The sequence below is a fragment of the Papaver somniferum genome, chromosome 10 (assembly GCF_003573695.1).
Source record: "Papaver somniferum cultivar HN1 chromosome 10, ASM357369v1, whole genome shotgun sequence".
Classification (NCBI taxonomy): domain Eukaryota; kingdom Viridiplantae; phylum Streptophyta; class Magnoliopsida; order Ranunculales; family Papaveraceae; genus Papaver; species Papaver somniferum.
In genome coordinates, this window is record NC_039367.1 from 49,430,519 (window position 1) to 49,458,472 (window position 27,954).

Sequence of the window (27,954 nt, forward strand, 5' to 3'; positions counted from 1 at the left end):
GCTACTCATAGAGCTTCTCAATCCCAAACAAGACTTTAAACTGAGCGGTCGTAAGAGATTTCTCATAATTAGGTTACTCTCCTCTCCGAATAGGCGGCTTCACCAGTAACAACACAACCGAGGAAGTTTGCTGTCACGAAGGATTAGTTTGCTAGAAATGCAAACTTAAAGTATTTATAGACAAGGAAGTTTGGACACCAAGGAATTTACAAAACCGAAAATATTCTCAAGATATGCAATATATTCCAAATTCGGTTTCCATAATTCCTGGAAATGCTCTGTCCAAAATAATGACCGAAAATCTCTTTGGAAAATCTTTAACTAGTAAATGCACATTACTAATTCTTATTTTCCTAAAATAAAATTAACAACCTTAAATAAAAGATTCTTAACTTATTTATGTTTCGATCCTGGGATTTTCTTCCAATAGCTATTAAGGAATAACTTTGAACAATTAAAGATAAACATTACTGCCTGTGTTCAAAGTGTGTCGACATCTTTCCACATTAACCAAATATATTTTAGATATCTCTAATATTTCTAGAATAATAGAAAATTCGAAAAGCTATTTTTGGATAATTTTTTGTGTTAAAAACACAAAATATGGTCGGATTTGATTGAGACTTTTTGTGGCCGATTGAACATGTTCAAAGGGTCGGTTCCCCCTTGTTGCACATGTCCATCGGATCGGTTCCCACATATATATGGTATCTAACTTGAATGTGTTTCACATGTCCATAGGATCAGTTCCCCTTTTCCTAAAAACGTGTTGCATATGTCCATAGGATCGGTTCCTCTTTCTCCTACAAACTTGCTGCACATCATACAAGGATCGATTCCCCTTTGTTATGTGTTGCACCTCTTACTAGGATCGGTTACCCTTTACCCAGAGTCGGTCTTACACAAAATCACAAACTCGATAATACCATCTCAGGTGATTACTTAAGATCGGTTTCACTAATAAAAGTCATACCAATACATAAGTCAGGCCTTTGTGAATAGTTTTACCAAGAACATAAACAAGTCATAAGCGGTTATACTGATCACACATATTGATAGTTCAAAAGATATGCAATGAATAACAATACCAATAATGCCCGGCGATTTCCTTTTCGATTCACAAAACAAGTTCATGAATTTACTTCCTTAAAACACATGTAAAACATTGTTTCCTAGGACGAAATCCTCACCTTATACCCATACATAATCACAATAGAATTCAAACGATTATGTCGATGTCTTATCTACAAAGTTTAATGGTTAAGCAATAAACTTCATATTGTATTCCTTAATACTATGTCTATCTAGAGTGTTTATGCTTCGCAGTTTTGTTTTCAATATGCACGACTTGAAAGATACATTAGGGAATGAAACAGTTCAAGTCAAATATCACTAACCTAAAGTGGAAGGATGATGTTGTCGTTGTAGCTTCATACTTCTTCACTTCTTCAAGTCTTCGCAATACTTGTAATGTCTCATATCCTAATACTTTCAAGCTAACCTATACGAAGTTGACTCTAGTACATAATCAAGCGACTCTTAAATGAGTTTTGATTCACTAAAATATGACAACCAAACTTGACATACCAACGCTTGGTGGGTTCAACCGAGCTATGCTCTAACAAAAAACTATTTATTATTTTTTTAATTTCACACATTTAAAAAAATAAATTATTTTTTATTCCTTTAAATTCATACATTTAATGATAGTTGTACCTTAGTCCCTCTAAAAAAAATTGAAGCAATTTGATTACAAATCATTAAATATATCGAATATTTATCTTCCTTCCCAAAATCTTAGACGTGGAAGTGGATTCTTTTTTTCTTTTATTTTTGTTTGTTTTGAAATGTAGAAGAAGATTTAATTAACTTGGATCGTAAAATCTTCAAAGGGATTAGATTTGATAAACAATGAGTGGAAAGAAATATGGAAGAAGATTTGATTCACTTGAATCATAACGGCTTCGACGATATTATAGATTTGACCAATAATGAGTCGAAAGAAAAACATAGTATGATATATTCAGCCCTTTTAGTTTTGGATTTTGTTAAACGTGCAAATGAAATGTGATCAATATCGTCAACACAATCATGGTGCAATGGATCTAGGCACTCACAACGTCTATTGCACCATTCGATTTCTCCACGATCAATCCTTTTTCTAAGCCGCCATTCCGGTTTAGGTCTTAGGATTAGGAAGTAAAAACTATTCACGGACCAATATATTGGATATCTGATTTACTAAAGGGATTAAGAAGCAAAAATCATGAAATATAGGGATTTAAAAGATAATTAAAATCATAAAATTAATTATATTTTCTAAATTTTATCTTCAGGTATGTGCATTTCTAAGATTTATTATCCAAGGGTTAAGAAGTGCACCCTTACGGTAGCTATCACGAGGGTGACCTCGTCACAACAGGACTCAACCCAAAATTCACCAACTAACTATTGAGATAGGAGACTTACTGGTGTTGAGTGAGAATCTTCCATCATAATTGAATCAAGTGGAGCAACTTTAACCCGCAAAATCACTCATGCAAAATTAATTTGACTAAACCAAGTTTTAAAATTATAAATCTATAAGACTAAATCATCAAAATCATGTAAATCAAGTAACCCAACAACATAAATAAGATAAAATGATACCTTTTAAAAGCAATTAGATGTTCATTTGTTTATTTCGTCTGAAAATGATACCTTCCAGTAAACCCTAGCTAACACTAACAGGTTATAGACTCGTATGAAGAGATTTCGCCTGAGAAGATTAGATTCTACTAATGATCATGATTCATGATTTGATTTTTTAACACATCTTGATTCTTGACATCATGGGGAGGAAGGTAGTTCTGTTCTGTGAACTGAAGAAGGAGGCGAAGAAAAAACTAGAGAAGTGAAGTGAGAATAAGTCGATGATCTTTTATTATTACTTAAGAAATACAAAGGCGTAGATTAAATCTTAGGTTTTAATCTAACGGTTGATATAACCAGTTTTCCAATGGTATTCAGTTTGGTTTTGGAGGTCAAACCAAAACCGAACCACTACTTCAGTTCTCCACTTTCTACACCATAACCATTCCATTAGTAAACGGTTCAGTCTGGTTTCCTCCTAATCGGTCCGGTTCCAGTGGAAAACCGTAACCATGTTCAGCCCTAAATATAAGAGAAGCAAATCTTGTGATGATGTTGGTGTATTCAGATGTGATACTTTATTAAACTATATAATCTCTAGTGACTTGTAACAATTCCGGTTTTAAATCTTAGGTATAAACGAATAGTTGAGGCTTGGTTTTTTAAATCTAAGGTATTATTTGAGGCTTGCCTCTTTTTCGGATTAAAAGGAAAGAAACTACGGGTGACTTTTTTCTTTTTTTGCAACATATATGATCCCATTCGGTAAATTTATCCATGACTAATTTAGGCTGAGCTAATCTTTTTCTCGGCCAACCTTAAATTCTCTTTTCTATACTTCGGGCAACCTTGAATTCTCTTCTGGGAAAAATATCGTTTAGTCCTTTTAGGTCTGGGCCCACATCAGTTTAGTACTGTCAGAAATCACCTTTTCCATTTAGTCCATAATTATTTAAAAATACCAAACAGACAATAATACCCCTACTCTAACTGTTACCGCCTCAAACACAATAACTTCCTAAAAAAACGCGCACATCTTTCTCTCTCTTTTCAGTCTCTTGATTTTCCATTTTCAGAGGAAAAACTGCTTCGTCTTCATCTCTTCTCTTCTCTGAAAAACCAGAGAAAACGAACTAGGAAAAATTCAAAATCGCAAAACAAATAAACGATTGGTCGAAAATATTTCAATCTTCACAATCGAAATCAAATTAGTATTCAAAATTAGTAAAACAAAAACCCAAAATCGAAAACCCTAGAAAATAGAGAAATCAAAACCCTAGAAAAATGAGGAGATCGAAGAGGCATGTAGTAGAATCATCTTCTGACGATGAAGTTGAAGAAGTTGAAGAAACAAACAACCAATTAGTTGTGTTTGAAGAAGTTAATCAAGTTGAAGAAGAACCAGTTTCAAAGAAATCAAAGGAAAGAAACCAGCGAAAGGTACAAAATTAAAACCCTAAATTGAAGTACTATAAGTTGATTTTTGATGTTTATTTTTCTTCTGAAGTTGATTTTTCACATGAATAGTCATCATGTTGCATGTTGATTTTCCAGTTATATTCAGTTATAGGTAGGGAATATCTTGTCGGAGTTCATTTTGTTGAATGGAGTTCTAAATCGCATGTATCTTGTCAGAGTTCATCCATTAGAATGAAGTTGTAGATCTATTTGATGTTTGACTGAGTTCATTTTGTACCATGAAACATGTTTCTTCTTTGATGTTTTGCTAGACTTCATTTTTGGAATGAAGTCTATAAATATTATAGTTCAAGATTCTACAGTTCATACTACAGAATGGGCATCATTTTTGGAATGAAGTCTAGAAAAGTTATAGATCAAGATTCTACACTTCATACTATAGAATGGACTTCATTTTTGGAATGAAGTCTAGAAAAGTTATAGATCAAGATTCTGCAGTTCATACTATAGAATGGACTTCATTTTTGGAATGAAGTCTAGAAAAGTTATAGATATATATTCTACAGTTCATACTATAGAATGGACTTCATTTTTGGAATGAAGTCTAGAAAAGTTGTAGATATAGATTCTACAGTTCATTATATAGAATGGACTTCATTCTACAAAATGAAGTCCTATGCTGAGTGTTGGATCTTCTTTAAAGTCTCATTTTACTAAATTAAATTCTAGAATGAATTGAATTAAATTTGAACTGCTTTAGAGTTCACCCAGTAGAAATGAACTGTAATATTGGTCCTTCAAGCTACACTTTATCTTCTTTATATCAACTAATATTTATGAAAGTAATCATTAATCTTTTTTTGTTTTTCTTTTAAAAAAATGTAGAAAAGAAGATAAAGTGTAGCTTTGCTGGAGTAATTTAACTTGCTGATAAAATTAAAGCACTAAAGGGGGAAGAGGCTTTGAATGAAGAACAGAGACGTGCATTGTATAGGAATCCATTGGGTAATGTAGCCAAAGTGTTTATGGAAGAGACAATTCTTGCTACTGAATGGAATAAGTCAATACATGCCGTCCAAATTCTATGTAATACACATCAGTTCATTCCTGATACAAATGATCATATTTTCGTTTTCAAAGTAGGGAAAGAAACATATGTGCTAAGATCCTCACCTGAAGAGTTGTCATTAATATTTGGAATACCATGCATCTATGGAGGTGGAATAGAAGAATCTTTCTTGGACTCAAGAAACCTGACAGACTACACTTGTGGAAAGTTCTATACAACCTACAAATTTGATCCACCAAATAAGAAACCTTATGATATAAAGAATACAGAATTGAAAGATAAAATCATTGAGTTGATTAAGAATAAAGGACCTATTGAAGATCTTGTAACCATGTTTGAACTTTTTCTCTTGTCTACCATTTTTGTTACTACTGGTAATGGAGGTTCCATACACTCCAAGTACCTAACTTGCCTACAATCAGTAGGTAGAGTGTCTTTGTCGCATCTCATACACAAGCATTCGATAGAAAGCTTGAGAAGAGGTTCTTCTGAAGGATGTTACCTTTACTTGTTGGTGAGGTGAAAAACTGCTAGATACTTGTTCATAATTATTTGGTAGTTCATTAATTTGTATATTTCTTCTTTTTTACAGCCTTGGTTTGCTGAGCATTCAAAGAAAATAGAACCCAGGAGGAAGGTACAGAATAGAGTAGGCTACTGTCCAAGGTTTGCAAGGTGGAACATTGTGAACATTGGCAAACACATAGAAATGAATGTTGATGATTTTGGAGAGGTAAAAAACTAATTTAAGATGATACTGTTATATTATATTCAATTCTGTAATGAAAATATGCAACTTTAAGATAAACTGGGAATTCATTCTACAAAATGAACTCTGACTGTTAATGTCGATTCATCTGAAGTTGTAGTTCAATCCTTTTAATGAATTCAAACTATGAATGAGGATGCAATTGAGGTTTCATTGTGTGAAATTATCTGAAAATTTGAATTTTGTGTGTATAGCTATCACCAAAATTCATGGAAGAATATACTAATGCTGAAAACAAGCTACTGCAACCGCAAAAAGGCAAGACAAAAGATGAGTTGCTCGATAAAAAATTCAATATTATGTCCTGTCAGATAGAAAGTTTGAAATCTACACATGTTGGTGAGATAGAGAACCTGAGAGTTAAACATACTCGAGAGGTAAAAGAGTTGACAAGAAAGCATTCAGAGGAGATGGGGAATCTTTTGTTAAAGCAGCAAGAACTTGAGCACTCACTTGCAGAAGCAACAACCTCAAAGACACTTTTTGACAGGAAGATGGAATCCCTTGTAGTACACTTTTCTGCTAAGCAAACTGAAGTTGATGCATTGTTGGCTACAGGTGGGGATGTGGCGAAATTCATGGAACAAACTTCTGAATACATGCATACTGTTTTCATTGATGAGTACAAGAGTTCATTGTTGATTAATGAAATAAACAATACACTGAATCAATAAGTGGATGGAGGCATGGAAGCTGGTGGAGGGAATGTGAGTGAAGATGTTGTTATGGATGAAGGAATGCAAGCAGTAACAGATGTTGATGAAGGAATGCAAGCAGTACCAGATGCTTCTATGGAAGCTGCTGGAGGATCTGGTTCTGATCATATCTTTCCCGTCTTATCTGTTGAAAATCCTTCTATTGAAGTCGATACAAGTGATATTCATGAAAATCTCGTTGATACAATGACTGAAGAAGAGCTACCTTCATTTCCAACGGACAACACCGTAGTTCCTTCAATGTTTGAACCTAGGTAAATATTTCAACTATTCTTCTCCCTTTTGTAAAAATTTATGCTTTAGAGGTTGGACTTCATTTTTAGAATGAATTCTACAGAATGGACTTCATTTTTGGAATGAAGTCTAGAAAAGTTAGGGTTAATATCAATGTTCTATATTGGAGTCCATTTTTGGAATGAAGTCTATAGAATGGACTTCATTTTTGGAATGAAGTCTAGAAAAGTTGTAGATCAATATTCTACAGTTCATAATATGAATGGACTTCATTTTTGGAATGAAGTCTTAAACGGTTGGAGTTCATTCTCATGGATGAACTATGGATACAATATAGATGTTAGGGTTCATTCTGAGGGGTGAATTCTGATTTTATGCTTCTTGAATGATGCACAAGACCATTATTGAATTATTTTTGAGTTATGCTTCTTGAATTATTTTTAACAGCAAGTAACAAAGATGATATGTTCGTCAATGAAGAGCATGTGAGTCTGCAGCTTATTGATGACAGGAATCAGAAGAATGAAGATTTGAATGATGATGAAGCTGACACCATCATCAAAACTACACTAAACGAAATCAATTGTAGTAGTCCTAGTTTCTCGATTGGGATGACACAATTTGAAGAAGTTGTTGAGCCATCAAACAACATTGAGACAGTATCACAGATAGTTGAGGATTTGAATGAACATGACCTTGGTTCTTCTTCCACTGATAACACTAAAGCAACCCCAGTTCAAGTTGTTGAAAGACACAGGATGACTACAAGGGGCAGAAAAGCAGCAAATGTGCTTGGAAAAGAGTACATCAGTGGATCGGATTACAGTGAATCGAAACTGAAGTTCAAATTGAAACTACAAAGGAAAGAACAACTAGATGAGGAGAAAAATAAAGTTGAGCAGAAGAAACCAGAGGTGAAGAATCAAGTAAACAAGAAAGTTGCTTCAAAGACTCCTCCTAAACCTGTTGACCAGGAGAAGAATGATGAGCAGAAGAACGGAAAGAATGTACCTGTTGCAATCAAGAAAGCATATCAAAAACCTGCAGCAAGCAAGAAGAGAAGAGGAAATGAACTAGAAAATCCTCCAGCAGCGAAGAGAGAGCAAGTAAAGCAGCTGAGAGCATACATTCCAATCGTTCCAGATATGGGGGACCTGGAAAAGTATCCATACTTCTCCAAATTAAACAGAGATCAAAATATAGTGTTGGGTACCTTCTACAAACATGCTATGCAAAGGTAAAAAAAAAAACAGAAATGAACTTCTATTCATTTATGTTGAAGTTTTTTTTATATGTTGATGTTATAAATTTTTGTTTATCATCCTACAATCAAGCAGCTTGGCTTGTAGATGATGCAGCTAACAAAGCTCAGTTTGGTGTCCAAGGAGAACACATTAATGATCTAATGTTCAATAAAGAAGTTGATGTTTTAATTCTTTTCTACTACTACTACAAGAGGAAGATGGCAGCACAAAGGGAGAGAGCAAAAATGGATAGCGAAGACATCCAAGATCAACCGAAATACATCCACTTTGAGATGATGGCACCAACTGCATTTGTAAGTCCTTACTTCCAGAAATTTAGTGGCAACTCTTCATTATAAATTTGATGATACATAGTGATCTAAAGAAACAGTTGATTCATTTAGCAAGATTTAAACCTGTCAGTTCATTAACAATATGAACTAGTCTGACAAAACTATCATTCCATATTGTTACTCAGCAGTTCATTTTTATGATGAACTGCTTTCTTGATGTTATTCTGTATTTAAAAATTTATATATCTCTTTGCAGACATTTGTTCATCAGAGGAAAGCCGATGATAGGTCAGGTGAGATTGATGACTTCATAGCAGATATGCCTAGAAAGACTCAGAAGATAATCATTCCAATGAACCTACTTAATGAAGGCAAATCAAAAGGGCCTATGGGTTTACATTGGCACCTGCTTGTTTACGACATCGGAAACTATTAGTGGGAGCATTAAAACTCACTCAAAATAGGAGAAATAGGACAAATATGCTCAAAGGATGCAAGAAAAATGGCTGCCTACTGTAAACAACACATTGATAAATGGATGGTGAAACATGATCTTCATAAAATCACTGACTTAAACATTGAGAAAATACATGTACCTGATCAGGGAGCACACCCATATTGCCTTCTTTATACATGTTATTGTATAAAGCAAAGTTGCAAGCCATTGGTCCTGAAATCTCAGCATCTGATTCCAAGAGATGAAATGATAAAAAAGATGCAGCGGTGGAGGTACAAAATGGCGTACAAGCTTCTAACTGAAGAGAAAGATGGATTAAGTTGGGGTGAAACAACTAATGAGGCATATCTTAACAATAAAATGATTAAACAAGGTTACAAAGACTGAAATGATTAAACCTTAGTTTCTAATGTCATATATAATATGATATGTTTACTCTTTTAACTATAGTATTTTGGACAGTAGATTACTTCTTGCTGCAACATAAAAGTAATTGATACTCTAATATCACCTGAATGATAATTATGTGTCAATGATAGTTATGTCTAATATCACCTGAATTAGCTTCTAATGTAATTGATACTCTAGTATGTTTTATATTTTCATCCATAATATTTTGGATAGTAGATAATATCAATGTTCTATCTTATGTCTTGTCTTATTGTCTTATGTCTTGTCTTACTGTCATATGGATACCTGTTCATTCCAGTAGTTCTAAGAAAAAATGGACTTCAATCCAAAAATGTTTTATCTTTTCATTTGGGATAGTTTTATGTCTTGTCTTACTGTCTTATGGATACCTGTTCATTCCAGAATGAAGTGGGTTCATTCTAGTACTTCTAAGAAAAAATGAACTCCATTTAATAACATTTAGAATAATAAATGGACTTTCTTATCGATACATGTTCATTCCAGTAATGAAGTTCACTCCAGAAATGAAGTCGGTTCATTCCAGTACTCATAGGAAAAAATGGAGTTCATTCCAAGAATGAAGTTCACTCCACTAAATGAACTGATATAATAGCAGTCCATTATGAACAATGAAGTACATATCCAAATAGAAATAACATTTCAAAATAAAAGTTCCACAAAAAAAAAAAAGAGTTCATTCCAGGAAATGAAGTTCACAAAATAAGTGCATATCCCAGAACAAAAAAAACTAAAAAACACCAATTCATATCAAAAGCTAAAACCAGAAACTAATAAAAGTTCAAGCATACTACTCCAGCATTAATACATGACAAGTAACTTTGTTGTGATTCCCAATCTTCTTGCAATTAGAACACTTCATAGGCCTCCTCTGCTTCTCATAAGCACTGCGGATATGCTTCTTTAGTGGTCTTCCTAGAGATGGCCTTGGAATACCAGGTAGAACTATGTCTTCAGGTTCATACACTTCAGGCCTATCGAAGTTAGGAATGGGTCGAATTGCAGGAGCATAAGAATTACGAAAATGATTTGAACCAAAGTAAGGTTGAATATACTTCAAAATCTCCGCACCCTTCATAGTAATAGCAGCAGTGGCATGAACGCAAGGGAAACCAAATACTTTCCATCTCTGACAAGTACAAGTCATCTGCATAAGATCAACAACATGAGAACTGGGAGAATGCACCTCATAGATATCGTTACCTGACTCGGTAACATTCCATGGATGACCTATGTCGACATGTTCCTTGAGTATAGCTTTGTAGATGAGAGTCAAACTATCTATATAAGTTCTACCAAGCTCGCGCCTTTCTGAACTCATCCTCATAATCTTTATCCTGAGCTCATCAACAAGAGCAGCTGGAGGAAAATTCCTTTCACTATGAATCCAATTATTGAAAGATTCTGCAATACTTGATTAGTGTGTCCCATACCTACATCCTTCGAAGAAAGCATTTTCCCTGTGCTTCGGATCGATATTTCTGAGGTACTTGGCAACCCAACCACATCCAATAATACAATCTCATTCAAAGAAGACTCATATTTAGCAACGCTGTAACAGTATGCAGCTTTATGGAACAAATCCAATACTTGTTTATACTTCTCATGTCCTTTCATGATAGGGAGGTTATTCTTCAAATGATAAAAACAGTAACTATGATGCGAGTTAGGAAAAAACTTAGGAATACTTTGCTTCAACCCTTCATGACGATCAGTGATAAAGGTGATAGGATGAGAGTCGACACAATACTGCAAGTTTTCCATGAACCACTCCCAACCTTCAATATCTTATGAAGGAACTAAAGCAAACGCGAAAGGAAAAAAAATACTTAATGAAAAGAGCTAAAAACTGACAGTTCATTGTGAAAACTAATGGTTCATTGAGAAAAATATCGGTTCATTTAGAAGTATGAACTAAAACCTGTTAGTTGATTAAGAATTGTGAACTAGAATTTCAGTAAAATGAGACTTTCAAAGAAGAACCAACACTCAGCAGAGGACATCATTCTATATAATGAATTGTAGAATCTATATCTATAACTTTTCTAGACTTCATTCTGAAATGAAGTCCATTCTATATAATGAACTGCAAAAGAACTAATCAGAAGAAAAAAAGTCAGTCATTAACAGTTAGTTATCCACAAGAGAAAATAGTTAGTTATCAGAAAAGAAAAAGTTTACCTTGGTTCCCATTCACGCCTGTGGCAGCCATCAACGTTTCCCTGAATCTCCCAGTAAGAAATATTGCATCGCAATTAAGCATAAGGCTAATGTACCGGTATCCTTCGATACAAGCAGTAAAACAAACGAAAAGCCTCTCAAACCGTTTAGTCTCCTCATTAAATTCAAACTTAACATAACTGCCAGGATTAGTAGCCTTTATTGCTTCAACATACCAAACCAGATCTGTAAAACTTTTTACATCATCACCATATATCTCTACCCGTGATGCTTCCTTCCCTTTATAAGCATGATGGTATTTTATGTTAATACCATAACAACTCTTCACCTGAGCAACGATATCCCGAGGCTTTATCGTCGGATTTGACTGTACTTGATCCTTGAATAGATGTTTAATCAATTTCTTCTTCACAGGGGGATCCTTCAGCTTACAAGCACCACTACATGTATGATTCCCGTTGAATTCCTTGATAGCAAACACAGTTTTAGCGGTATCAATTGGAATAGCGTGCAGATGCCAAGTACAATCTGCATTCCTACCACTTTTTGCTGTGAACCTAAGTCTATCATTCTTAAGATTTGCAACTTTATAACCAGACTTGCTCCAATATTTTTCTACAGCTAAGTGTACCTCATCAACACCATCATGAAAAACTTGACCAACACCTCTAAAAATATCCTCCCAACCATCAGACAAAAGAGGTTTTATTTTCTCATGACCTTCCGTCAGGTATTTAATCTTTGAAGTCTCAGTGAACCCACTACATGACTCATTGTCACTGAGCGACTGCGTGGAAATACCAGATGAAGAGCTAGAAGCACCACCATTAGAAGCCTCCTCAACGAACAAATTAAAAATTGACAATTGCTTTGAACAAGTAAAAGCAATTAGACCTTGAAGAGAATAATCAAAATTGATGATAGATTTATCACAACCTACTCCATGACTAAATCTTATGCTCTGAGGAGTCAAGTTTCTCCAATAATCACAAACATATATTTTCAGGTTACGAATCATCGTATCTAAAGAAACTTCCAATGGAATACCATCACGTTTGTAGTACACAACTGCATAACAACTGGAGAGGGCCATACTGAACCTGGAAAATGAACACACACAAACAAAATAGTTCATTTTTAACAGAATAGCTTCATTCATTAACATCCTAACACATAAACAAGCAGCAACACTACTTCTTCCTTAACAAAATAAAAGTTCATTCTAACAAATGAAGCCTTAACAGAATGACTTCATTCATTAACATCCTAAACATATAAACAAAGCAACAACAATACTTTTTCCTTGACAAAGAAAGAGTTCATTCCAAGAATGAAGCCGTAACAGAATGACTTCATTCGTTAACATCCTAACACATAAACAAGCAGCATCACTACTTCTTTCCTTAAACAAAATAAAGAGATCATTCTAACAAATGAAGCCTTAACAGAATGACTTCATTCATTAACATCCTAACAAATAAACAAAGCAGTAACAGTGCTTCTTCCTTGACAAAGAAAGAGTTTATTCTTGGAATGAAGCCGTAACAGAATGACTTCATTCGTTGACATCCTAACACATAAACAAGCAGCAACACTACTTCTTTCCTTCAACAAAATAAAGAGTTCATTCTAACAAATGAAGCCTTAACAGAATGACTTCATTCATTGCTCTTAAAATTCAAAAAACAAACTAATCAATAAAATACATAGCTGATCTATAGAATTACTTCAAATAAAAATAAAATCAGAGAAAGGATTAGCGTGAAAACTCACCAGAATAATTCAAATCAACTCCAAAAAAACTCTAATCTTCGAATATCAGATCCCAAAATCAACTCCAATCGAATCAATCTTCAAAAAGCCTCGAATCAATCTTCAAAAGCAAAATCAACTCAGTAAAATCGAATAAGATCTGTAATTCCAAATCAAACTCTGTAATCAAATTAACTCCGTAATCAAATCAGTCTTCATAACCAAGTTAATCTGCTATAAATCGAACCAATCTTAGTATCAAAAACAAAATTATTCTACCACAGCAGAAAGATTTCGTGAACCCTAGAAAAAAAATTCTGCAGATCGGAGTAGGAGAGAGAAAATAAAACTGAAACTGAAAGTGATATTTGATCTTTTCTGGTTATATACGTCAATGAAAGGACCAAATAAGAAAATTTAGGACCAAACGATAAATTTAGCATGTGCAGGGGTATTTTAGTAACAGAAAGAGAATATTCCGTGTGGGTGGACAAAACCATAGGACCAAACTATAATTTTTAGGACTAAACTATAATATATTTTTCCAAAAAGAACTAAACAGACAGTTGACTGAGTCAACTGGACTAGACTCTCTCTAATATATTATTTCTAGGACTATCAGGTATTTCCTACTTCTCTTTTCTATACTTTGAACGATACTGACGAGAAATTTAAGTTTAGATTTATCAAAAATAATGGGGCTCCTAAATAAGAGTCTCTGATAAGATAACACTACAGTTATCAATCTCAGTCTGAAAATTATCAAGTCAATAACACCGTTTAGGTCTTGAGCCTGCGACGCACTCATTCACCTTCAGTATAGCGAGGCATTGACGTACTGACAGTAATATAAATTTGATAAAACCCGAGGCCTTAAAGTAATAACACTTCTACAAATTTAATTTAATTTTGATAGAATTAGAAACAGAAAACAAATATACGTCTTTTATTTACATACCAGAAGCTAAGAAGCTCAACACAACTGTAAACCAGATTAAACTACATTGAACCCATAATGCATCGGGTTCCTGCAAGCATTTTTGCTTCTAGGGATTCCCGGCTAGCTAACCATCCTGCAGACGTGATAAACATAAGATATAGCAAGCATTTTTCCTTCTAGGGATTCCCGGCTAGCTAACCAACTTACATGATAACTTAATATATTTACTAGTAATAACAGATTTACGGTTCTTAACAGTTTTCGAAATCGAACACAAAAACCCCATCACCCAACAGGTCAGCTTGAGAGGAAACAAAATCTGACTGTGACGGCACTGTATCATTTGAAGCAGTGCCCAAAACTGACTGATTTGCAAGAGAATCAAACCAGTTATCCAACTCTGATTGACCAGTCGGGTTCACGCTTATTTCATGCGGAGAGCCGTAGAAAGGATCTGTACCATCAACAGGTAAAGGTGGGGCTGAGGTTGGCTGCAGACCTGGAATTTGAGAAACCTCTGCCATGGGATATGTGTCCACTGTTGGTTGTGTTTCCATAAACCAATTAAAGTTGTATTCTGAAGGGATTGGATTAGTGATATTAGAAACAGGAGTCTCAACCGGATACAGATGCTGCATGTTACTACTGGGTTCAGTATCATACAAAGCATCTGCAGAATTGCCACTTATGGTTGAGCTTGGTTGGGATAGGTTCTTATAGGTGTTATCCCCTGCGGAGTCGATGGTCCCAAAGGAGTTCTGACATCTTTGGTTATGATAATTTCCACCTTGAACTTTCACTGAAGGCTGGTAGATCCTCTTTGCCTGTAATTTCTGTGCCGGATCATTGTAATGAACAGAAGAACTGTGGGCAAATCGGTGCTTAGGTAAAGCACCAACACCGACAGACCCCACCCTTTTAAAATTTGTATGTGGATGTGGGCCTAAAGCAACACCAACTCTATCTCTTCTGGCAATGTTGTTATTACTTGTACCACCACCCGACATTAGGGGTGACCTGCTGCTAATGTGATCAGGGTATCTATTTCTGCTCAAGGGGACTGATGCTACCCGTGCAATGTTCGTACTTCTCCGGTTAATGATATTAGGGACATCAAAGTTGGAATTTGGCAAACAAGGTCGTACTGCAGCTGATGAGACTGAGTGTGATAGAAAAGAACCATTACCCATAGGTTGAGTAAGCGGAAATGTTGATGCGGATTTGTAAGAGGCTATGTGGGGCTTTGATGAAGTTGTCCCAGGAAGTTTCTGCATTGCTAGAGTGGCTTTTAGCTTGAAGCATTTCCTTTGAGCTTTCCATATTTCCTCCTTATCAGATGCATGACAATGGTCATTTTTGGAGAGACCAGCGCCCCAATATTTGCATGGAGCGCGCAAGTCGCAAACATAACAATGGCACTGCAGGCAAGGTTTTCCCAAATTTTATAACATTTGAAGTAGAAGAATAGATGTAATTATGTAACAAATATAATAAAGTACAGCTATTTTACGGGAATGAGTGATTTTACCAGGTCACAGTACTTTTCGTGTGGCGCAGTGCGGAAAGGATATGTTGCACACTGTTCTCGTGAGTGAGGATAATCTCTGCATGCTACCTGACATAGCAAAATGGGAAAGTATATAAATTCAGCCAATGCCCTAAACGTAAGAGTTTAATTCCAAACCAATCAAGATAAGTGGATCAAAATCCTCAGTAAATTTAGTGGATATACAAGTATAGCATCAGCTCACTCCAAGATAATTGAAGACAACATTTAAATGCACCACAAACAATTATATGAGCACTATTCCTTTGACCTAAACATGTCACACCAAAGGCAACAAAACCTTTGTATCTCTCTAATGTGAAGCCCAACAGTGTACTTCTTAATCTCTGAACTGCCAAATATCTCACCTTTCTCTCTTTCTAGTTGGCCCGGCTTTGTCCAACATAGGAAATGAGTAACCAGTCATGATTTCAAGTCAGAAAGACATCAACTACGGAAGCTTCACTTCGAACCCCTAGGGACAATATAACAAAACTAATAAGGCGTAGAAGTGAGTCTTAACATGAATCTCTCTAACGACCATTCTATTTCAACAAAGCTTCACACCTGGATTATTCCCATAGAATTGTCTCAAACTGCTCGGTCTGACCATATTCCTCATCAGAGAGTTACCAACATCCACCCTGTGGAATAAGCTTGGCCTGAAAATATCCATGCATTAACCTCCGTAATGAGACAATACAGATGAAAAACCAGGTAAGGACAGACAGGTAACAAGATTCTAAGTGATTTGTTCTTAGTTGGCAAAAGACATTTCAGAGTCTATAGAGCGCGAAAGAGAGTTTAAAATTTTCAATCCATGACTAGCAACTTAAGACAACGCATAAAAGGATGGGGGAGTCTTTAGATAAGCGTGATGGTAGTGAGGGAGGAAGGGAGCATATGTCTTGTCCAAAATAAGCTTTTAGGTATTGATAAAAAGGAGCCGGAAATTACTAAGGACACTGAGTTAGTTTGTCACCAGAGGTGACATCTGCCAAGGAGATGCCATGATGTGTAGGTGATAATGCAAATTTGTGTGATAAATTAAGGAACTACTATAGTATATGCAATACAATTTTAGATCAACACCGGATAATCTTCCTGACATCCCTAGCCTTCCGTAAAATAGGCCTGGAATAAAATATCATGTCTTGCTAATGACAATCATCTAAATGACACCTTCCCAATTAAAGATGCAGTAGATTGTGATGATCTTATAGTTTAAGTTATGCCTCAAACACAAGAACACCTCGGCACAATACCTACACGTTTCGCACATACTTGCATCACAAAAGCATCAATGTTCTTTACAAGTTTACTAAACACCAAAATCAACAAGCTTATAATGAGTTATAAAAGGATAATAGAACAACTAAAAAGTTACCTGCCCTTTTTCGCTAACAACAAGCAACTCATCTGATTCATTCTCATTACTATTATTCTCAACAGCAACTGGATTCTCAGGATCTTCATCCAATATCAAACAATCATCATCATCATCATCATCATCATCATCATCATCCTTTCTAACTACACCAGGTTTCTTCAAATCGGATGCCTTCTTATTATTATTATTTCTACTCTCTCTCAGCTTATTAGAACTACACGAAACCTCACTAATAAATACAACGTCATCAGATGAATCATCATCCTTTATACTTTCAGCAGAATCAAGTAATTCTGATAGCCAATCAATCTGATCATCTTCAGTTTCTTTCCTTTCCTCCTGAACTCCTCCATTATCTTCTTCTTCATCATCAGAACTGATGTCAAAGATAATTGGCTCTTGACTCATAACTTCAAAGAAATAAATACTTCTCCTAAGCAATACTTAAAACTTTTACATGGGGTTTCCACAAATCTATACCAGATAAACTGATAAAGAGGTTCTCTCTATAAACAAAGATGTAATTTTACCCAAAATAATTTTTTTTGCTGGAAAGAAAAAAAGAATATAAAACCAGATAAATAATGAATTTTAGAGAGAAACCAGTAAAAAGTACCGAAACTCAAAGATATGCTAAATCGAGATTGATGGAATAGCATTGGCTCCTTATGATTGACGAAACCCTAACCTGAAAATAGGAACGAGGTTTTTCGGAAACTATGAAAGAGGAAATAAGGTTTTTTTTTGTTTTTTTTTTTGGAGTATCCCATCAGCCTTCCGTGCTATGAAGTATGAACGAGGTTTTCCCCAAATAAGTTCTTCTCCAAGGTGTTGTGATGTTGTCAATGGAGTCGATGTTTTGGACATTTGGGCTTACGATTCGAAGACTTTAATAGGATTCCTGAAGCCAGATCCAACTATTTTCTTTGTAGTTATGTATTATAATCTTACTTGTTCTGTCGTATTGAGTTTTATCTTCTCTAAGATTTACTCGAGATTTATCTCCGATGGGTAAGATACGAAAAGTAATCACAACAGTTCTTCGTCTCAGACTCTTGTGATTCCGCAATAACTTTTCATGTTAACCAGTTGGGTTATTGTGAGGTGACTAATATTTCTAGGTTGCTCTTCGTGAGTATAAGACCGGATTATTAGTTGGTTCCTGTTCACTTTGATTTTATCAAAAGACGGAAAAAAACCCGAATAAAGAATAAAAATTTTGTGGGAGACAAATTTGTTTATAAGTCTTCGACTTTGGGTCGTAGCAACTCTTAGTTGTGGGTGAGATCAGCTAAGGGAATCAAGTGCGTAGAATCCGGCGTGGTTCTAGAGGCGTAAGGAACACAACTGTATCTTAATCGATGTGAAACTTGGTTAGGGCTCAACTACATTCGAGTACAAAGTTAACTTGTAGTAGGCTAGAGTCTGTAGCGGCTTAATACAGTGTGGTGTTCCAATATGGACTAGGTCTTCCGCATTTGCAGTTTCCTCGTTAACAAAATTTCTAGTGTCTGTGTTATTTCTTTTCCGCATTATATTTTTATATAATTGAAATATCACAGGTTGTGTGTAGTTCAGTCAGTTGATAAATCCGACCTTGTTTGTTGGATAAAACTTGATTGACACTTGGGAATTGGTCTTTGGTACCGTCCAAGTTATTTCTCATATCAATCAGGCTCGCATATTTCTATCTGTTTGATTTGCTGATTGTATTGAGAAAGAGATAAAAACTCTTTGATATAACTCTTGATTGAGTCTCGCTTTTAAGTTGGTGCTCTCGGAATTAAATTGGTGTGTAGTCCATACAGATTGTCGAACGAATTATTGGGTGTGGTTGTTATACCCCTGCTTTTTCAATTGGTACCAGAGTAGGCAAACACGATAAGACTGCAGAAGTCTGTGTTTGTAGCAATCTGATTTCTGTGGATAAAAGTTTATCTCTTCCTAACGAGCATAGAAATGTCTTCCAAAGTTTTTTATTATGCCAAATGTCTTGGGTTTACCTCAAAGGATAACTCGTTAGCAGATTCTTCCGAATCCCGAGGTAGAAAACTTTTGCTATCAGATTCTGATAACATTTTCTCTAAAGTGACAGCTGACACTATGTCAGAATCTGAGTTGGAGCTCACCAGAACCTTACAAAAATCAGCTGATATTATTGATGTTCAAGCTTCTAAAAAATTAGATCGCTTGAAGGAAAGTATAGTCATCTCACTGATGAACTTGAGAAGTCTCTTGATAGGGAACGTGAACTCTATGGTATTATTGAGTCTTTTTCTAACAATATCGAAAAACTCGTTCAAGAAACTACTCTGCAGCGTGAAAAAATTAGTATGCTTGAAGATACTGTTAAAGAAGACTCAATTAGAGAAGAACGCTTAATCAAGACTCATTCATCGGAATTGAACAACTGTCGTGTTGAAAAAGACAAATTTGTTGCATCTCTTGCTCTATCCCAGGAACAGTGTAATTCCTTGAAGAAGGAAAACTCTGTTTTAGTGAGTAAGTCTTCTTTAGTGCCCGTGGTATTACCTAGCATGGAGAAAATTATTCCTAAAGAATTATCTTCTAATAAACGTTTGCGTAACTTGCATATATAAAAAAAGGATATGAGCTATAAACGGGAGTCTTCTAAGGTTTCTTATCCACGAATCTGTTCATCCTGCGGGAAAAAGAATCATAATGTTCTACATTGTTTTGCTAGAAAGCGACAAATTTCTGATCTTCAAAATCTGCTTCTTTTTACAGTCGACAGAGTAAATAGTCTGACGACATCTACAATGAATAACATTCCTGCAGAGAACCAGAAGTGTCATAAAAAGGGTTTCCAAGATTGCTCATATAAAGATCCTCACCAGAATCGTGTTCATCATAGTGGTGCAACTACTTGCACCACTTATGTACACGTTCCCAGTGGTTATGAGAATAATTCTGGTTGGTCTAAGTCTAGGAGATGTGATTCTCGTAATCTTTATTCTATGGAGCGGATCTCAAGAGGTCCTAGACTTAATCCTCAAAAAAATCCTTCTGATGGAAATTCAAAATGTCGATATCTGAATCTTCTGGATTTAACCGAAGGAAGGTAGAAATACACGATTCAAACACTCAGATGATATTTATAACTCTTCCCTCAATATACGTAATGGGATTACATCTCATTCCGTTACCTAGTCTCTAGGTAATTTTATCCTTGGAACTAACTTGAGAGTTGCAAGGATAATATTTGTGAGAGACTCAAGTTTATTGTATGATATTATCTGGTTGTGTGTTTTATCTTTGAAATAAAATTGTTTTCTTGTGTGAACGTTGAGTCATATCTTGACTCCTAGTAGCCAATGTATCATGATGTTTTTTCATGTGCTTTAATTTAAAGTAAATCTTCTAATTATCAAGCTATGAAAATATTTGAGATATCTGAAAACAGATAGTGTAGTTCCTATTTTGGATCTTTGCTGACCCATTAACTTTCTGTAACCGGTCCGCGAAAGTACGTGTATTCTTCTTCTTAAGAGTTCTAATAGGGTTTTGCAGTAGGGTAAAAGCTGATTCTGCTGAAAATGGTAAATTGTGTGTGTCGATGAGAAAAGAATCTAAACCCTAAACAAATGTACTGCACAAGAGTACTTTAGATTCGAGAGATCAATCTGTACAATTCTGGCCTAAACCAAGAAATGGTTGTTCCAGTCTTGCTTCGGCAAAAAATTAAAGGAGAAGGGTTGGTCTTAGTGATCAAATTTTAGATAGTGGTAAGAAGGTCGTCGTTCACTCGGACTTGATGATATTGATTTTAAGAATTAAAAATAGAAAACACTAAAAATAGCAAAATATATACAAATAATGGTAACAAGATGAAGACAGGTGCTGTGACTCAGGATTTCACTATTTTTCATATACATGGGGTTCAAAATTTAATTCTAGGCAATAATGGCTCAAACAAAAGAAGTTGTGATCTAATTCTTTGCTAATAATAGAATCCGTAAAACATTAGTTGTAAGTTGTAAGAATGACACATCAAAAGTAATTAAAACTAAGCATGCGACATCAGACAAAATAACAAATAACTAATAGAATTCATAAAACAATTAAATTTTATGCAAATAGTTAATAAAAGAATTAATTTAATTACCACATGGACAAAAAACAGCTTCCTTCGTCGTCCCAGTGATGGGGTTTAGCTTCTCATGATGCAAACACACTCAAAAAGATAATTCATTGCTCAAAAAGGTGTTTTATTGAAGAATTATAATGGAACAGAGATTCGTAATGCTTTATAGCCGTTACAGAACCCACTGTCACAATTGAGTGACTATTACAAAGAAAAGATTGCAGGCATGTTCTAAACAGTGATATATTCTTCGTCTTCTTCTTCACCAGAAAGTGCAGGAATGACTTCTGCAACTTCCGTTACTCGGGCTTCAGCTCTGCATCCTCCCCCCAAACTCTCTATATCATTCTCTGACTCCAAAGACTCCTTTTTATATCCAGAGCAACCAAAAATCTTCGAGTTTAATGCCCTTAACCTTCTCTTTACTCCTCTGCAATTTACTGTGATATTGTTTCCTTTTAAATCTCTATTTTTGATGTTCACGCGTCTTCTACAGCTCAACACATGTTTTTCTGTGGCTTAAACCTCCAAACACGCTTAACTATCTTCGCAGGTTGAGTCAAACTCACTAAATTCACACGCCCAACGCCCACTACTCAAAATTCTGAGAATATCTCTTGTGAGAATATCTCCCTGTTTGTCCAACAACTCCTCTTTTCCGATTCGACGAGGCTCACCAATCCTGTTTTGGCACTACAAAATGTTCCTAATAAAATTACAACCAAATCAATGACTAAATCCGTTGTAATCTCTCCCAAAATCATCAACAGAACCACGATAATATTTTCTCCCCTATTTAGCTTCAACTCTGCGTAACTTCCTATTTTTCGAACCTAAAGTGATTACCAACCCTGTTTAACATCAACAAGATACTCCCAATCCTTTTCATTTTCAAACTCCAATTATAATTCGTTGAATTTCTCCCATGAAAGTACGTAGGAAAGGAAGAAAAATTCCCGCCAAAATTGTTCTTCAAACCGTGAAGAAGAGATGCCCCTTAACATAGTCTCGGGTGCGAATAATAAGTGGTAGTAAAAAGTAAAGAAGGCGCCCCTTATCAATTGGATGCCCCTTATCCAGAATGGGGTCCATTTAGCATTTGTCCTCCGGGTGCCTTTATCAACTTTTTGAGCCGAAATTTTCCACAAATATTTATTTCCCAAAAATACCTACAAACAAGTTTATTATGATAAAATGAGTCCCAACTAATGTATTTATAGTTGAAAATGCGTCGCACTTTCGTGCTTATCAAATTCCCCCACACTTACATTTTACTAGTCCTCGAGCAAAACAAAAAATTGACCCGCTACACAGCTGGTCATCCCATAAGAGAGAGTTAGACCCGCTGCACAGCTGGTCATAAAATGAAAATTTGAAAAAGAATGAAAAAGACCCGCTACACAGCTGGTCATGACAAATACCATACACAAACCCTCTACACAACTGGTCATAACCCTAAAAATCATAACGATAACTTTTTTTTTTGGTAAGACCCGCTACACAGCTGATCATAATTTGCAAAAAAAAAAAAAATCTGAAAAAAATAAAACAAAAAGTTAACTACTCCCCTACATTTAAATCTAACATTGTCCTCAATGTTCTAAAGATGAATTAAAAACATGAACAAGGAGAAATTGTTACTACTTAAAGGAAGTGAGGAAGGATCTTACCAGAGTGTCGAAAACATGGGTTACCTCCCAACAAGTGCTAAGTTTAAAGTCTTCAGCCAGACTGGGAAAGGATTAGTCACCTCGTAGAATCATATAACAATAACCTGAATAACTGTGGGTCATCTGAATCAAAAAGTGTTGTAGATGGTGGATTTTCGACAAAGGCTAAAATCGTAAACCCAAAATTATACGAACTTCTGATCCAGCAATCAGACGCGAGTATCGAGACACGGGTCTCTCATCGAATCTCTGACTGAGAATACTGTCTCTCAGAGTACATGCAGATATGTAGTCTCTCGGCTAGGCAACGCCATATCTCATGAATACTGAACACTTCGGTAATTACTTCTATATAGAATCACGAGATTGGACGGCTCCTAGACAGCTTGCCTGCTAGATTAGAGCAATAACGTCTTCTGGATACAAACAACAGTTTTCCCTGACTATATAAAGGATGTGAAGCTTCAACTAGCTCATGTCGCTCAGAATAATTAATGCTCATAGACGATCGTACTATTATAGAGCCATCAATTAATTATTCCTAAATTCTTGGATTCATCCACTGAATTTCTGAAAATATTCAAATATTTTCGTAATATTTCGTTACTTCAATCTATGGTTCTTCCCAGCAGAATTCCATGGGTTAGTAATAAATATTCAACATACGGGCGTCTGAGTTACCTTCGAGTAAGCCCCGACTCAAAAGGTGCAATTGTACTCGACGATGATGCACTAACAATCACCTGAACGCACGAACGAGTATTTTAAAATACGACGAAACGATGAACCTATGCAAAATAGGAAAGAAAATAATAATTAATAAAATATTGACCAAGGTGCTGGGGGACTGGGCCCACTGTACGGCCGGCCGTGCCGTGGCCAGTCCCATGCCAGTTTTATATTTTATCATATTTTTGTTATTTTCTTTGATCTTATGAAAATCCTTTCATTTGAACAAATATCCTTCGTTTTGAGGAAACTCCTCAGTTTCATGGTGTTTCCTTCGCACCAAGGAAATAATATAAAATTGGAAAAAATGTCGTGGGGCAGTGTTTATTGGCCAACCGGACATGCCTTGATCCTGGCCGGCCCCACACCTCATGGTTCCTTATTATTTTATTAATATTTTCCTAATCTCATGAAAACTCCTTAATCTCATGGTATTTTCATAAAACCATGAAAAATATAATATAAAATTAGGTAAACTCGTGGGACCGGGCCCCATCCGACCGGCCATGCCCTACCCGGTCCCACACGTCCCTTTATTTTGTTATTATTATTTTAAATTTCCTTGATCCCATGAAATTCCTTGATTTCATGGTATTTCTCTCAAATTATGAAAATTCCTTCAAATCATGGAAATAATACACAAAAATTACATAAAATTAGGGAAACGCAGGGGACCGGTCCCCAGCCGGCCGACCATGCTCAAAGCCGGTCCCACACGCACTTATTTTATTATTTTAATATTATTTGTTTCCTTGATCCCATGGAAACTCCTTCACTTCAAGGAAACTCCTTAATTTCAACAAACTCCTTGATTTCATGATATTTTCATAAAATCATGAAAAATAATATAAAATTAGGAAAAGGCACCATGGGACCGTGGTCACTGGCCGGCCGACCATGCTTTAGCCTCAGCGGTCCCACGCCTCATCATTCCTTCATTTTATAATTATTTTCCTTCATTTCATGAAGTTTCCTCAGTTTCAGCAAAACCCTGATTTTGTCATATTTTCTCAAATAGTTGCTCAAACGCACGCCAGAAAATATCAAAATTCTCAGGACTGAGACCCAAATGTTTTGACGATGTAAGCATGTTACTTTGACCGACCAAGGTTGGCTCTTTGGCTCGCAAGGAGCCGGTCCCACGTATTTTCATGATTTGACCTAATTGCACGTATTAGGTCCAAAACTCCTCCAAATAATTTTGGAATTTTCATAGAGTGATCGTCATTCGATCCCGTGACCATACAGGGATGGTTTCATGACCCCTTGGTCGGTCCCTCACCTCTTCATAATTAATTAGGTTTTACCACCTAAGGCTCAGACGAGCATTGTATGAGGAATGATTGAACCAGCATTTGATCATTCTTTCACCAACTCTTCAAGAGATCTTGGTATTTGCTCACTCAAGTATACGGGCGCTACATGGTCGATCCCTAATCCCATGTAGGCGGTCCATCCTTCATTCCATGGTTGAATTTTCAATAAACCATCAAATTGGTCATCCGTTGATCAAATTAGGGTTTCTGAGTCCAAGGATCATAATTCCATATTCGAACGCTAATAATTTTGCGACGATCTCATGATCATCATTTTATTATACTTGGTTCAACTATCAGTATTCTAATTAATGTTTTATTTTGGTCACGCTACCAATAATTCATCAGACGAGCTACACTTGCTCAGATGAGCAATATTTGCTCAAACCAAGGAATATTGGTTCAACCCTCAATATTCAACAATTTATCGAATGAGCAATACTTGCTCGCCTCAACTATCAATGTGAGAATTATACCTTTGTCTCAACAGACACGTTCAATTCATCAGTCTCAGAACATTTTGCAAAATCATGTTCAACTCAGCAAATACATGGACTCATCGTCCCATGAAGTCATGAAGTCAACAACTGACTAATTACACCACGAGACGTCAATCGTGTCACATGGGGGGATATTAACTAGGTTTTTGGTATGGCGGTCTACGACACGTGTGTTCATACACACGATGGAATGTGAGCAAGTCGTGCAATCAGTTGAAGGGGTTAACAAAGTAGTGGATGGAAAATCGACCAAGTCTCCGCACGATGAGAAACTGGTTTCAAACACAATTTCCATTTCCCCACTCTTTGATTCCATCAACTATCACACTTCATGGGATCATGGTGTCTACAATTCCAGCAATATAAATAAGTCTCTGAATCATGATTGAAAACAATGGGAATCTCACGTCAAACAAACAACAAGAGATTAACAACTCATCACCTGAGCAATTACTCTCAACATAGATTCAATCATTCAGAACTTATCTTATTCAGAAATACACAACACACCTACAATCTTTGATTACCATCGGTTCCAAACATTTCTCAGCTTCCCTCCTACAGATCGACCCATCCTCTCTTGTGACCGAATTTACTCTGGAACGACCATTGTCTTGGTTTAGGCCGGGGTACTACAGATTGATCTCTCGAATTCAAAGCACTCCCTTCTTGCAGTGCATCTGTGTAAGGTTGAGCATTTCTCTCGGTTCAAGGAGTCTCATCCGAGCGGTCGTCTCCTCAATTCCGTAAAAACTAGCAAATTGTTTTGCCCCATATACAGATTGGCGACCACAGTGGTAGATTAATCTCTCGGTTGAAATCTCACAATTTCACAAGATGGCTGGTCTTAGGTCTGGTTAGTTACAGGTTCCAACACAAACGACGCTAGCACTAGCAACAACAACAATGAGGATATCCCGGAAACAATTTCGGCCTCTAACACTGGTGGTGATGATATTACTACTCCTCATGCTAACACGGAAGATCATCCTTTGTTCGGTTGACACCCTGAGGAAGTCAGAGGAAAACCACCACCTACCATTGCTGATCTCATCAAAGTGCAAGAGACCCTTGCACAGAATCAAACCGATATGGCTGCTACACAGAAAGAGCTCTTCAATTATCTCAAGACTCTCACTGACAAGATGTCAGAGAAGACTCAAGGAAAAGAAAAATAAAAGGAAACATCCTCATATGTTGATCCTGAAGTAGTTCCAATTCATACAGTGGATGACAGCAAAGTCCGCAAAGCTGCAGACGATCCATCGGCGAAGGAATCATCAAGTTTCATTACTCTGGAAGATTTGGAACTCCTCTTGGAGAACCATGGAAAATACAAGACATCACATATCCATCGTCACCATCCTCCATACCCTGCTGCTACGCAAAGGATTCCTCTTCCAAAAGGTTATACCTCTCCGACCTTCACTTTGTATGACGGAACAGGCAATGCTCGGGAGCATGTTTCTCGGTTCCTGGAAGCCTTGGGTGAACATGAGCATAACCATGTTGTTCACCTCAAAGAATTTTCAAAATCCTTGAAAGGCAGGGCATACACCTGGTAAAACAACATCGCACCAGGAACTATCAAAAATTCGAGAGAAATGATTAACGCCTTCTACAGAAAGTACTTCTTTGTCAGAGCAAGTTACTCTCTCCGATCTTGGAAGAATTTTTCAGAGGAGCAATGAACATCCCAATGACTACGTGAAAAGATTCAGAGTCCAGGCCCTGGACTGTCATGATCCAAACGTCACGGAACAACAACTGGTATACTTGTGTATCAACGTCATGATCCCGTTCTGCAGAGCTTTATTGGAAAATATTCGTTTCCATACCTTCTCAGAGCTTCATGAAGCGGCGAAGAGATCGGCAACTACTGCACACGCTTTACTGGAAAGAACAAAATCTACAAAGGCTGAAGAGCCGCGAGACACTCAAGGTAGCAGGCATTTGATTAACAAGCAATACAACCTCCAAGATTCCACACATTTTGTTGCATAAGGGAGCAAACGGAAAGACAAGTCACAATGCAACCATGCTTCACCAACTCTTCCGGAAGCACAAAGAGAAGATAACCAATCTTGAAATGCACGAACCTCAACCCTACATCAACAAATGGGGAAATGATCATATAGATTCTAAGCTCCCTCTTTTCATTAAACAAGTGATCGAGTTACTGGAAGTTTGGATTCAGGTTGGTGCAAGCAAACCGACATTCATCAGGGTGCATCTGACTGAAAAAGAAATGAAGAATCCCAGGTACTGTTGCCTTCATAAGTTCACCTATCATCTAACAGGTGGATGCAACATTTTGAAGAGACGGTTGATCCACAATAGCTTCAACTGGGGACTGAAGGAGTACACAAGAATCCTCTCCCAATCATAACATTTACACTTTCTGAACAACCTATCAAATAGGCAGTTCAATCCTTGGTCGAACGTGGATTGCTCTATCTGTCGAAGGCACAAAGGAGATATATGTTCACAACACTGAACTACATCATGTCAAGAAGTACATTCCGGAAATACTTCTTGAGCCTCCAGCCACAGACCAAGAGATG

General features: G+C 36.3%; 1 protein-coding gene across 1 annotated transcript; it reads right to left on the reverse strand.

The window, feature by feature from the left end:
• Positions 1 to 14,068: 14,068 nt before the first annotated feature.
• On the reverse strand, positions 14,069 to 17,929 carry LOC113318103. The gene is made up of 3 exons (XM_026566225.1): positions 17,068 to 17,929; positions 15,663 to 15,749; positions 14,069 to 15,552 (listed from the first exon to the last, which is right to left on the reverse strand). The coding sequence occupies exons 1-3, from the start codon at positions 17,476 to 17,478 to the stop codon at positions 14,386 to 14,388; spliced, it is 1,665 nt and encodes a 554-aa protein (XP_026422010.1). The 5' UTR covers positions 17,479 to 17,929; the 3' UTR covers positions 14,069 to 14,385.
• Between the last annotated feature and the right edge of the window lie 10,025 nt (positions 17,930 to 27,954).